Below are 14,090 nucleotides of genomic sequence, written 5' to 3'. Positions count from 1 at the left end.
ATTTTTGGAAACTTCAGAGTGTAACAAATCAGAAAATCCATGATTCCATTTGCGCTGAAGCCAAAATGGTGGTCATCTTGGACTTTGAAAAATGGCAACCTTTGAATATTCGTTTTTCAATATCTCGACTTCTAGATTATGTAGGATCATGATTCTAGTGGCTAAATCAACATTTTTAGGGTCAGGAAATCCAATGGTGCTAATTAGAAATATTCACAAATGATCAATGGCACAGATGTGGGTCCTCATCCTTAATTTTGGGGGCAAAAGGTAACATTTTAATATTCATTTTTCCACTGTTTTGAACTACAGTATAGGATCATGATTCCAGTGGTTAATCTAACATTTTTAGGAAATCAATATATTATCTGAAGAGGCAGAGACAGATGATTTCTCTCAATGACACAAAATTGTGTAATTTATTTACACCCAACAGTAAATTGAATTGATTAAGTAAACTATCAAGTAAAAACTGGTAGGCTATATTGTTGCTGTCGGGTGGAAACCTTGAATGAACAAAGCAGTTACTTCTCAGAAAATGGAAACAATGGACCCAATGAAGATATTTTTCATATGCTCTTGTCTATACTTTTTGTTCTTTCATTATTCATAAACCCCACATACAGACAATTTCAGTGATAAGTTCTTCCGCAAATAGCAAAAACTGTCACCAAACAGATATAGGACCCAAGAGCAGGCAAAGAGGCAGGTACAAAGTTCAATGGATTTAATTAAACAAAAGCTGGAGGGGAGAAGGCAAAGGGACCAGGTGGAGAGAGTCAAAGGGGCAGCATAGTTCATAGTTCTTAGTGGGCAATCTGCGTGGCGCCTGGTCCAAGAGGGATAAGGCTAATCGTAGTCTGTGGGTCCGGTCCTGGTCCAAACACTGGGGATCTGTCCAAACATGCTGGAATACAAGGGCGTTAGGCAAGGGTCAAATCCAGATACAGGCAGGGGTCAAAAACGGGCATAAATACAGGTTATAGCAAGCAAGAATAGATTAGCAGGCAGAGAATAGTGGCATAAGTGAGGCAATAAATACACTAAGTGGAAACAGTCATGCTTACCTGTAGCAATATAGCAAGAACACGGTTGTCTATACATCATCTTCAATGCTATAATTGCTGTCACTAGCCTATTTATGTTGACAGCCTTCATCGTTTTGGAAGTCAGTACTACACTGACATAATTCCATAGAGGGTAGCTCCACTGATCTGCAAGAACATCTATGTGACAGTCTGCTTTTTGCAGTGACATCTGAGCATCTCAATGATTGCTGGGAGAGACTCATTTGTTTCAGCTGGCCATCCTCGTCCTTGTAATATCCATTGTTGAGTGGGTTAAGGAACTCCTGCTGAGCTATGTGTGCCTGACTCCTCACTCTGGCCTCGATATGGACTTTTAGGACATGCTGCTTAAGAGCACCAAGTGTGAGTGGAAGCTTGACCCCTTCTGCCAAGTGTTTGCAGAATAGATGCCTTCTCAGCTTACCTTCGGTAAGTGCAGTGCATACAAACTTAGCTACTGTAGTTAATAGATCCTCTGTTACGTCACTGGTTTGAGAAAGCATCTTCAGTGCCTTGAAGACTTCATCACCAGCTTTGAGGTAGCTGTTCCACCATGTAGATTTGCCTATCGAAAATCTCAGTGTTCCCAGTGTTGTCTGCTCCTGTAAAGGCATGAAGTCCTGGCAACGCTTTCTCACGACCAAACAAATGCTGATCTGATCTGACATCAAAGACCATTGAATACAGCAAAGACTCCCCCATGCTTGTCATTGGGTCCGCTATTAGGACACACAAAGATTAACAGTGAACTGCATTTTAAAGCCAACAACTATGAAGAAGCAGACACCTTGTTGATCCACCTTACAGTTCTGGCTTCATATAAAACTCTTTGATGCACAGCTAATGTTCTTCTCCCCAGACACAGATGTGTTGTCCTCAAGGCTCTGAAGATGCTTTCTTAAACCATGTAACAGGATCTTCAAACTAAAATTTCCACTGTAGGGCCGACCCAGAACTAGAACCAGAACTTCTGCTTTTGTTTCCATAAAACTAGAACTAACCGGGGTCCGAGCAGCAGCAGTTCCCAGAACTCAAGTTTAGTTCTACTTCAGGAGCAGAACCGAAAAAAGGTTCCAGGAACCTTGTCTGGAACCAGGCTGTGTGCAATGGAAACAACACCAGAACCAAAAAAATAGGTTCAGGTTCTGGAAAGTTCTGGTTCCACCTTGCAGTGGAAAGGGGGCTTAAGTTTGTATGCACTGCATACTTACCAAAGGGGAAACACCCCTGAACTGAGATGGCATCTATTCTGCAAACACATGGCAGAAGGGGACAAGCTTCCACCCACACTTGGTGCTCTTACGCAGCATAGAGTCCATATCGAGGCCAGAGTGTGGAGTCAGGCACACGTAGCTCAGTAGGAGTTCCTTGACCCACTCAACAATGGCTATTTCAAGGATGAGGATGGCCAGCTGAAATCAGTTACAACTGAGTCCCTCCCAGTACCAGAGGCAATCATTGAGATGGTCAATGTCACTGTCTTAGCATTTATTGATGTCACAATGAAGACTGTCAAGATACATTGACTAGTGACAGCAATGATTGATAATGAGGATGATGTATAGATTACTGTGTTCTTGCTATTTCTACAGTTAAGCTTGCCTGTTTCCACTGAGTAGCCAGAGCATTTATTGCCTCACTTATTCCACTATTCTCTGCCTGCTGATTTATTCTAGCTTACTATAACCTGTATTTGTGCCAGTTTTTGACCCCTGGGTTAGCCTGTTTAGACAGGACAGGACCCACAGACTATGACTAGCCGTACCCTCTAGAACCAGGCGCCACGCAGATTGCCCACTCAGAACTCTGACCCATGCTGCCCCTTTGACTCCGTCAATCTCCACCTGGTCCCTTTGCTTCCCCCTCACTGAAAGTGTTTTTCTGTGGGTTTATGAATATTGAAAGAACAAAAAGTATTAACAAAAGCATATGACTAAATAATATCTTCAATGGATCCATTGGAACAGGTTATTGTTTCCATTTTCTGAGAAGTAACTGCTTTGTTCATACAAGGTTTCCACGCCGACAGCAGAAATATACCAGTTTGTACTTGATAGTTTGAAACCTAATCTATTCAGTTTTATGTTGGGTGTAAATAAATGACACGATTTTGTGTCAATGAGAGAAATTATCTGTCTCTGTCTCCTCAGATAATATATTGATTTCCTTAACATCTATACTATAATTTTGCAAATGTCTGTCTGTCTGTCTGTCTGTCTGTCTGTCTGTCTGTCTGTCTGTCTGTCTGTCTGTCACAGCGTTTCTCCTCAGTGGCTGGATTAATTGATCTGAAATCGCATCACCATTAGCATATGAACACACCTAACATAACTGTGAAGCCCGTTTGTCACTTTCACAAATCGTATGCTGTATATTAGCATTTTTATAGTGTATCTACTATCTATTCTGCATCTAGCATGAGGCACATCTATTCTGCATCTAGCATGAGGCAACATGTTTAACCAGCTCTGTGTGTGTGTGTGTGTGTGTGTGTGTGTGTGTGTGTGTGTGTGTGTGTGTGTGTGTGTGTGTGTGTGTGTGTGTGTGTGTGCAGGCAGGCGGGTGTGTGTGCAGGCGGGTGGGCGGGCGGGCGGGCTGGGGGGGGGGGGGGGCACAGTATCTCTGTAGCCATTCAACGAAACGGGTTTCTTACATTGATGCTCCTACATCATGCAAGCACCAGTTAAAGTTACTTTCCATCCCTCATATACTGTATGCACAGTGCACATCCCATAACTCACACACTGCACATCATTTTGGAGCTCATATCTTTGAACGGGTAAGGGCTAGTTTTAGATTAACCACTGGAATCATGATCCTATGTACTGTAGTTCAAAATAGTGGAAAAAACGAATATTAAAATGTTACCTTTTGCCCCCAAAATTAAGGATGATGACCCAAATCTGTGCCATTGATCATTTGTGAATATTTCTAATTAGCACCATTGGATTTCCTAACCCTAAACATGTTGATTTAGCCACTAGAATCATGATCCTACATAATCTAGAAGTCGAGATATTGAAAAATGAATATTCAAAGGTCGCCATTTTTCAAAGTCCAAGATGACCACCATATTGGCTTCAGCGCAAATGGAATCATGGATTTTCTGATTTGTTACACTCTGAAGTTTCCAAAAATATATAGTTTTCCTAATCTCCAGAAAATTTGAACGAAAATACAAATAGAACTGGACTAATTCCAAGAACACAAATCTGATACACTCTGGCCCGGTGGCCCCGGCACAAAATAAATAAATAAATAAAAATAATAATCAGACAGGGTTGATTGATTGATTGAAGAGTTTATTTAAGGTTGCATAAGAAAAAGTACAGTTTCATAACTTAAGGAGATGCGAGAGGAGGAGATCCTAGTATGGCTTTTCGGCTTATTTACACAGGAACACTTGACTTTATGTATCTCATGATATAGTCTAACATTGACAGACGGATATAACAAGAACACTACTTACTATATCATCAATAACAAAAGGAAAAAGTGTTTGGGTCAAGATGACAGCAAGTACATCATTATTAATTAATTTGGGGGTCCATGACTTGAAAGTATTTGAAAACCACTTGTTTAAATGATAATTAAAAATGATAAACAATCAAACATTTGGAAGCAGTTCTACCAGCGACTTTACAGGAAAAACAAGCCCGAAGTCGCTTGTAATAAACTGACGTGGCAACACCTGTAGTCACGTGATCAAAGATTGCGATCGAGTTCTAGGAACAAAACAAAACAAAACATGACAGCTGATCTGGGAGCTGCTGCCTCAATGTCCAATGTCAGCTCTCTGGATGCGATGCAATGTATTTATGACAATGTGAGTAACTAATGATATTATTGTGGAACTGTTGTGTGACAGTTAGTTAGTCCAAGCTGTAGGGGATTTCAATAGCAACAGAAAAACAGGCAGCAGCAACAACAACAACAACCTAAGTGAAGTGACGATAGCGCGTTAGCTTAACTGTGTCAGAATATAAATCGAACACGAAAGGAAAAATGAGTTTCCATATATGGACTTCTTCTCTGGAACATAAGGCCCAGTAGATGTAATGGACATGTTTGCTACTGCCTTGGTCCCCTCTGCCACCGAGGTTCGGCAGGCCCCAGAAGGCTTGTGTAGTCAGCGTTTATCTTCACAACACAGCCAGCCAACTAAAAGTAAAAGTGGTTAGTAAGTCAGTCAGTAACTGGTTATCTACACCAATGGTTCCCAAACACTGGGTCGGGACCCATTTGTGGGTCGCAGACAGATTTTTATGGGTCCCTTTTTTATTATTATTATTTTTTTAATTATTGTTATTCAAAATACTTAAAAAAAAAACATTCCCAAAAAAATTGTTATAAAATAGTAATAAAAGTAAAAAAATAGCCGATCTACAAGCTCAAAACTTAGCATGAATATGTTGTGAGCTTGTAGATCTTCACAATCTAATTTCTCTTTGGGTCACAGGCTAAAAAGTGATCTACACCAGTGACTCTGCATGGTACTGCCTCACTCATCCGTCTGTCTTTCAATGTTATATGAGATACATAAAGTGGTTCCTGTGTAAATAAGCTGTAAAGCTTACTAGGATCTCCTTTTAGTTGACCGTGTACCAGTGATTTGTGCTGTCATGGAACTGTACATGTTTCAATTGCAAACTGCTAATAAACTCTTCAATCAATCAATCAATCACTTGTAGCTGTTCGAGCACATTTTAGTTTGTAGGTCGTGAAAAAGAGGACCATGTTTATTTGTGTCTTACCTCAGCTACTGTCCTACATTGATTTTGTTCTCCTGTATCAGGCCTGCTGAATATGATTTGAGAGCTGGGAGGTGGTGACGTAAGCAGATGTTACAAGATGGAGGCTGTGAGACCAAAGAAGACCAAGGTCAAGAGCAGCGGGAGGTCTCAGGTGATTTTACCCCAGGCAATTCTGTTCAGTGTTGTTGCTAGAGCGAGACATGTGCTCAGCCTCATGTTCAGAACTAGGCCAAAGTTGGAGTTAGTGTTTAACCTAAGGGAAATCAATTTGATATGCAACTGTTGTTGTGCGTGCTTTCAGCAGGCCAGGAAGCTGAAACCGGCAGAAGAAATCAAAGACGTTTCAACCCCATCAGCTGTGTGTGAAGAAGAGAGTCCCAGCTCTGGTTTCACCGATGTCCCCCTCAGTCTGCCATATCAGGGAACAGCCGAGCAGCAGCAGGAACCTGCCCAGAACCCTGAGACCACAGAACAGCCCTCTGAGGAGCACCAAGCTTCCTCAGCATCACAGACATCATCCACATCACCGTTGGCACAGACCTTACATGCAGCCCCTACTTTGTCAACATCTCAGGCTGCAGTCCAACCGAAGGAGGCAGAGAAAAAGGATGAAGGGGGTGCGGAGCTTAGAGTGGTTTCACAGACCACTGAGGTCGGGAGAGATGATGAAACATGGACTTGTCTTTCAACCCAGCTTGAGAAGCCACTGGCCCCCAGTGCCCCAGCTCTCTACCCCTCTCTCCCTGTGCTGGAGGAGGGTTTGATGCAACTCCAAGAGGAGGCTCTGAGGAACTGTAGGACGCAGGGACCTGCAGTGTTGGCTCTTCCTGAGCAGGAGACGTCTCCTCCCAGTCTACAACCCCTTGAGTCTGTAGCTGAACTTTCCCGAAGCAGACTGTACCCAGAATTACCCAAAACTGAACCAGAGCTTCAGGTAACTTACACATGACTAGTCCGCCTGCTTTCTTGTGAAATGGGGAATTATCATATGGACACAGTACAGACTATGTCCACAACATCAGGCAGTAACGAGCTACAGGTAGCGAAGCTATATAGCTTAACTACATTTCTCAGTAACGTCACGGTAGCGTCGCTCCTTTTGAACCAAATATCCTTTTTTGTTGCGTAGCTATTTTTAGACCCAAGTAGTGACGTAACGTCCAACAAACACTACACACGTTACTATCCCGGCGATAATTCACCGCTAAATAATGTTTGTGAGGAAAATAATTCCCAACAGATCCCCAACCTGTTTTTCTGGGGAGCGCTGCTTTCGCTTCATTCTACGAACCTCCTCTGTGTGGCTGTGTGGCTGGTGAGACGCGAGACATACAGTACTTCACCCCGCAACGGTATGGTGAAGCGTGCAGAGAACGTCTGAGAACAGCTGGCATACAAGCTCACGTTACATCGGCGTTGCAGATGCGACTGTTGTGAGCTTGTAGATCTTCTATTCTCAGCCATCGTGAGCCGGAGCATAAATCAAATAATCAAACTTGAGTAAGAGTACAGAGTACTCCTGGTCAAATTTACTCCACTACAAGTAAAAGTAGCTCAGTCAAAATGTTACTTAAGTAAGAGTAAAATAGTACTTGCTTTTAAATGTAGGCTACTTAAGTACCGGTATTCAAACATGTATGCTTTTATAAAAGTACTCAAGTACATTTACTCAATTACTGTGCCCCGCTGGCTGCAGCAGCTTTTCAACTGTTCCCAAACAGCACACACGTCTGTGCACTTTTTTTGTCAACAGCTAACTAATGACAGTGAAGTGACAATTTAAGGACCTTTTACATATTTTTAATACCTAAAAAAACAGACCATTACTGCATCAACAGTTATCCTATAACAACTATAACAACCTATAACAACTGGTCAAACATTGGCAAAATTGACACATAATATAGGAAAGAGGCACAAATTGTGAAAATAGCAGATCTACAAGCTCGAAACGCCTTGTGTTCCGAGGCGTTGTGAGCTTGTAGATCTGCCTAAACTTCTACATTCCAATTGCTTGTCAGTGTGGGGGGTCCCCAGTTCAAATATGATTCTTTTTGGGGGTCACAGCCTGTAGTGTAGCTACATTTCTCTGGGGATAGCTTCGCTGTAGCTTAAGATATATTTCATCGAGAGTAACTGGTAGCTTAGCTTGCTACATTTTCCAAGTAGCTTGCCCATCACTGCACAACATACAGTATATGTGAAGTACTTACTGTGTGTGTTACATGAGCAGACTTAGGTTTGTATTCTTCAGCCCCCATATGCCACAAATAACGTGGTGACCTGCGGGAAATGCAGAATTATCCAAGTTATGACATCTCTCTCGGGGGGGTTACATTTTGTCCATTTATAGAAATGTATTTACGTGGTTTCCAATGCAAAAATTAATAAGAAAACCTCTCCACCTTTATTTCCCTTGCAGGCATTCTCGGTGGAGCAGCTGAGTGTATGGGAGCCGGGTGGGGGTATTCGAGCGTGGCTGGAGGGTGCCGAGGTGTGCGCCGCTCAGTTCTGTGCTCTGGCCCGGCAAGAGAACCACGAACTGACCGAGCTGCTGCAGAACTACTGGCGCTGCCGCAGACAGCTCACACAGTCACACACGCAGCTCCATACACAGTCCTCTGAATGCAAGAGCACACAAAACCGTCTCTGGAGCTTTAGAGATGAACAGCTTACACTGCAGGTGTGTGTGTTATTAGAGCAACCAAAATTGTACACTGGTGCAACATACACCCATCTGTTTTTCTGTTGTGCTTGTGCATTGCTTTCAGCGTGATTTCTTCCTCTTGCAGGGTGTGTGTGCAGACCAGTCAAAGGTGTGCGGTTACCATCGCTTCCAGCAGGCTGATTTTGGATCCAGCGTTTTGGCTGAGTTGGGAAGACTATTTGATGCCCGCACTGAACTCCTTCACCAGAAGGTGGCGCTGCATGCATACACCGCCCTGCTGTCCCGCCTCCAAGTGGAGTCCTACTTGTATCACCTGTTAAATGGTGAGCTAATTATTTTATACCTGACAAAAAACTGGTCATGACCCATGTATGAATGTGAAACTTTACGCTGGCGTGGCACTAGAAAAGACGGAGGCATAGTCTTTCAGTGCTCTGCTTTCGAACTACAGTTATTTGTGATTCTGTTATGCGCAGATCGTTCGAGTAGCCAAACACAACCTTGCTCGCTTCAACCCTTGAAAGAGGCCATCAGTGTTCTGTTCAGCTTCACACGGAGAGTACTCGATGACGCACAGTTCCAGACAGACATCCATCACTGGCTGGAAAGACTGGTACACACACACACACACACACACACACACACACACACGTTCCATTGGTATAGTCATGTTGAGTTTCCTAAGACATGTCTGTGTGCCAATCCCCAGGTGGCAGTCCTGCTACATGTTGGAGGGTCAGGGGAGTATCTCTATCTGCTGTGCCACCTCCTCTGCTGTCCTGCTGGAGTGGGCAAGTGGGCTGCACCGTTCCTACAGGTTAGACGTGGTCCTGGCAGCACGATTCAACACAGACAGACAGACATCATTATATTATACATGCAATATCAATATAAAAATAATAATCTTATCGAAGACTGTAATATTTTCCGGTTTCTTCTACAGATCAAGGTGTTGGGTAACAGCTGTGGAGTGTCACACTTCATGCATGCTCTAGCCATCCTCATGTCTCCTGCCAGGTGATTATTACAGAATTGATCAAATTAACTAATAGCCAGCGTGATTATGAACTAGGGATGGTCCGATCAGGTTTTTTGGAACCGATCAGCGAGCACCGATCACAAAAGTTTGATCACCCGATACCGATCAATCACCGATCTGATCAAGTTATTATTTATATTTTCCAAATGTTAATGTTTTAACTTAAATGAATTCATTCACTCATGAATTCATTTATATATTTGCCTTATAGTTATTTACTAGCATTACTATGTATTTATTATCATAGCAGTAACTAATTATTCCTTCAGCACTGTGGAAATCAATACCCCAAAATGGCCTCAAGTGGGCATACTGAACGGCTGGTTGATCGGATGCACCGATCGGATCGGATCGGTGAATTTACCTTTTGATCTAAACCACCGATTATCGCCGATCGCGCTTTGATCGGCCCGATCCGATCCATTGCCGATTGATCGGTAACATCTCTATTATGAACAATTTCATCCTAATCCTCCCTAAATGCTACACCTGGAATGTGAAAATGTCCATTGTTCATGAGTGTAGCAATTCAGCCCTTTACCATCATCTTTTTCCTTAACCTTTGGCCTCCTGCCCCAGACACCGCACAGAGTTCCTGAGTCATATGAAGCCGTGTGATGGCCAGAGCTCAACAGCCTCTGGCCCTGAGTCTGGCAACTGGACACTAGTGGATGAGGGGGGAGAGGAGGTAAGTGGGAAGTGGTTAACATCAGTTTTCATTCCAATGTGGGGAAAAGATGCCAAACTTGATCGCCACTAATGGTGAACCCAAAAATGGTCTTCTCAAAAAGGGAAAAAATCAATCAAATCAAATAGAAAAGCACATATTACTAATCTATTGCAGCAAGACAATGTAATATCCACTGATTTGTATCGGCCTAGTAGTGTCGATTACCTGTACTTCTTTAGAGCTCTCCCCAAATATTCAAAAAGTCAGGTGGTCGTTCGACAGGTTTTATATTTTAATCACTGAACAACACACAGCCACATAAGTTTTGCAGGCAGAGCTGAGCGTATCCACTTAAGCTAAGCTCTGCTCCCATGTTTATCTGCCACAGGCTGCTTTTTGGTGTTTTAGCAGGTGTTGTGTGGGAGTGACTGTCTTAAGGTTGTTGTCCACTTTGGCTAAATGGTTTCACCTCTATGAACAAAACGGTTTCATAATAACAGTTTTGACATAAGTAAGAGATATTTAAGATAATCAATTTTCTTAGTGACTTTCACTATAATGTCCTTGTAATGACAAGACGTCAGTGCATTGTGTATAGTTGATAATATCTGCTTTTTTTGGTTGTTGTTTCACCAACATCTTTCTTTTGTAGAAGATTATAAGTGAACTATTTAAGGAACGCAATGCATTGAGTAGGCTTGTTTCTCAACGGACATTGCAATCTTTATATTTAATCTTCACCAATAAGAACAAAACTAAAAGCATGAGTGTAACTAAGAGAGATGAAAAAAAGCTTAGATGTTCAACTACTATGCCAGTGCAGCTTTGTTTTTTCAATTTACCCTCTCAAAGAGAGCTTGAAGGAATACTGTATATACGGGACAGCCCTGAATTTATAGTATCCATGCTAACAGTTAATCCTACTCCTTGTAAATGCATCTTAATTGTACATGGAAAACATAAATAATCAATGCCCAGTTTTAAAACTCTGGTCTAGCAGGTACAGAGGTATTTACTCTGGGTTTGTGATACACCTTAAAATCCTTATAGTTTGTTTAACCACTTACATCTAAATAAATACAATTTACTTACTTACTTAAGCCTTATACTGATACCATGTATACTACTATACTATACAACTATATATTGCCGCTCGCAATGTGTTACACATAAAAGTTTGTGAAAATCTTAGCCTATGGAAAGTGTTTAACTCTCACGCAGTGTATGTTTGAAATGATCTGTCGGCAATGGCTGTGTCTTCTTTGTACAGGACGAGGACCCAGACAGCAGCTGGTTGCTTCTGTGTGAGGAGGACCTCATATCCCTCCTGTCCCAGTTCCCCTTCCAGCAGCTTTATTCACACATGTTGGGGATGAGCAAGCAGGGTGAGGCAGTCCGTCTCTGTCTTGTCTTCCTCTCTTGTCATTTGGTTGAACCTCTGTATGAGCTAACGAATAAATCCCCTGTTCCAGGTGTTTATGAGCCACAGGCCTGCTCTAGTCAGAAGATGATGCGCGTGTTTGCGTTTGCCTCCTCGCTCATTGAAATCCTGGCAGTCGGCCTTCAGACCTACAACAGGGCTCGGTACCGGCAGCTAGTCAAGCGAATAGGACACACTATACGGTCAGTACAACCAAATCACAGGCTGTTAAGGTTAGAAGTGACACAAACTAGTTGCACTCCAAACATACTAACTTACTTACTCCAAACATGAATCGTCATTTAATTGTTACTTTGTGCCCTTTGTTGTCATCCTTCAGAATGACAGTTTGTTACGTTAGTGACCACTGGGCACAGTATGTGAGTGTAAGTGATTCTGGTGGAGCCAGCTCCCGTACGCACACCACCCTTTCTCTGGACAAGCTACAGCTGGAATATGACCACCTGTTTCTCCGTGCCGTTCTACATGTACTCAGGAACAAGAGGTGAGTTCTTATCCGCAAAGTTATTTACACTATGTGCTTTCAAGGCCGGAGTATTTCAACACATTTCTTTTCTGCGGTGATCCCTTCCAGGTTGGGTATCTGGTTGTTTATGTCTGAGATGCCTTATGGGACTCTGTCCAGCTCCATGCTGTGGAGGGTCCTGTATGCCATGCAGTGTGCAGAGACAGCGGGACTAGAAACACCTGTGTCTGCAGATAGCACACATGCCTGTCTGAAGGCCCTCAGAGGTAACTCAAACTAAAACTTGATTAACTGCCTATATCAATGGTGGAAAAAGTACTTACATATTTTACTTAAGTAAAAGTATCAATGCTGCAATATAGAAATACTAAATAAAAGTCCGGAATTGAAAATGTACTTGAGTAAAAGTACGAAAGTTTTGGCATTAAAATGTATTTTAAGTATCAAAAGTAAAAGTACAAAATTTTGAAAATAGCAGATCTACAAGCTCACTTTGTGATCTTGTAGATCGGCTATTTTCAAATAGCCTAGGTATAAAACAGGGCTAAAGTTGTTTACGTATATTTTATAACATTATAATTTATTCCTACAAAGTAACTAGTAACTAAAGTTTTCAAATAAATGTAGTGGAGTAAAAGTAAAAGTATTGGAAATTGGAAAAACTCAAATAAAGTACAAATACCTCATATGTGTACTTAAGTACAGTACTTGATTAAATATACTTAGTTACTTTACACCACTGGCCTATATTTTCAGACCACCTCAAAGCCACATTAAGTCAGTGTTTCTGAAGCAGTTTCCAATCCCTTTTTAAGCCCTTGTTGACTGATTTAATCTCCTGATATCGACAGGACATTATCTAGTGTTCCAGACCTGATTGATATTCCTCTGTTCTATTCGTTGTTTCAGATCCGGAGCACCAGGAAAGATTTGAGCGTTGGCTGTGTGAGGTCAACAGCTCTGACGGCATCTCTCTCCTCACGGCGCTGGCACACATGGCCACTCCCACCCAGCACTCTGACCCCGCCTTCATCACCACCATCGCCTTGCTCATCTACCAGGTAGGAGAAAGGCAGGAGGGAGAATGAAATCAACGTGAGATGTGATATGCCATTACTTAATAAAATATAGGTCGTTTCTTTTGGCAGCGTCCGATGATGGCTTACATAATGTACATTGAGAACATGTAAATAATCAAACCGTAATGAAAAAGCAAAGCATCCCGGGTAATGTGACAATGTTTTAATGATGTATATTTGCACAGTGTCACTAAACACTTTTGTCACTGTTATCAAACGTAGTCAATCCTGAGTTTCACAAGACTTGTGATTGTGAAAATGTGCAAATATTCTTCATTTAAACGATGGGGACCGAGACGCGGTGCTCGAAACGCATCAGCAGCAAAACGATTGTTTTCCTATGGCAAACCTGGCATGTGCTCCACACTTTTGCACCAGGTGTTGAGGTTTTCTAGTGGTTTTAGTGCATGAAATGTTCTATATTTAACCACTCCTTCCTGTTTTTGATGCCAGGAGATGAGGTTGGAACGGTAGGACAATTATTGCACATACAGATGAAAGTTTGACATTAGATTGAACGTCTTATCTAATCAATCTTTCCCATTTTGATCAGGCCTCCTGTAACGTTGCGTCTGTGTAAATCTCCCCTTATATCCGAGTTCCCAGGACACTCCTTTACAGCATTAATCTATGTAGGAGCTGTCTATCTATAAGAGGGTTGGTCTGTCTATCTGCATGTGTTTCTGGAGCTAATCTCACAAACCGCTGGACCGATCAGCTCCAGATTTCTTGTGCACACTGCCAGTAGAGTAGACCACAGAAGTAACACAATTGGTTTCACATTATGCTTCAATGGGAGTCTGAGCGAGCTGAAACAATGTCCAAATTTGCAGTCATACGTTGTAGAGTGTAGACAACTACGACATACATGACTGACGTCACAGGCTGGCCACATAGTCTTGAGAT

The 14,090-nt window shown here is 42.2% G+C and overlaps 1 protein-coding gene across 3 annotated transcripts in view; it reads left to right on the top strand.

Annotated features, from left to right (window-relative positions):
- Positions 1-4,807: 4,807 nt before the first annotated feature.
- Positions 4,808-14,090, top strand: part of epg5 (ectopic P-granules autophagy protein 5 homolog (C. elegans)) — a 40,830-nt gene continuing 31,547 nt past the window's right edge. For 2 of the 3 annotated variants that reach the window (XM_080739494.1, XM_080739492.1), the window contains exons 1-14: positions 4,808-4,893; positions 5,863-5,972; positions 6,123-6,755; positions 8,244-8,504; positions 8,614-8,812; positions 8,966-9,102; positions 9,199-9,306; positions 9,433-9,506; positions 10,108-10,216; positions 11,469-11,583; positions 11,671-11,821; positions 11,959-12,123; positions 12,214-12,371; positions 13,015-13,166. In XM_080739494.1, the coding sequence (XP_080595620.1) occupies positions 5,919-5,972; positions 6,123-6,755; positions 8,244-8,504; positions 8,614-8,812; positions 8,966-9,102; positions 9,199-9,306; positions 9,433-9,506; positions 10,108-10,216; positions 11,469-11,583; positions 11,671-11,821; positions 11,959-12,123; positions 12,214-12,371; positions 13,015-13,166 (2,316 nt within the window). In that variant the 5' untranslated portion in view covers positions 4,808-4,893; positions 5,863-5,918. The remainder of the gene's footprint in view (positions 4,894-5,862; positions 5,973-6,122; positions 6,756-8,243; positions 8,505-8,613; positions 8,813-8,965; positions 9,103-9,198; positions 9,307-9,432; positions 9,507-10,107; positions 10,217-11,468; positions 11,584-11,670; positions 11,822-11,958; positions 12,124-12,213; positions 12,372-13,014; positions 13,167-14,090) is intronic. The other variant, XM_080739493.1, reaches the window with a different exon arrangement.

This window comes from Nannobrachium achirus, assembly GCF_963921795.1.
Source record: "Nannobrachium achirus genome assembly, chromosome: 12".
NCBI lineage: Eukaryota > Metazoa > Chordata > Actinopteri > Myctophiformes > Myctophidae > Nannobrachium > Nannobrachium achirus.
This window is presented reverse-complemented; position numbering and strand designations above follow the sequence as displayed.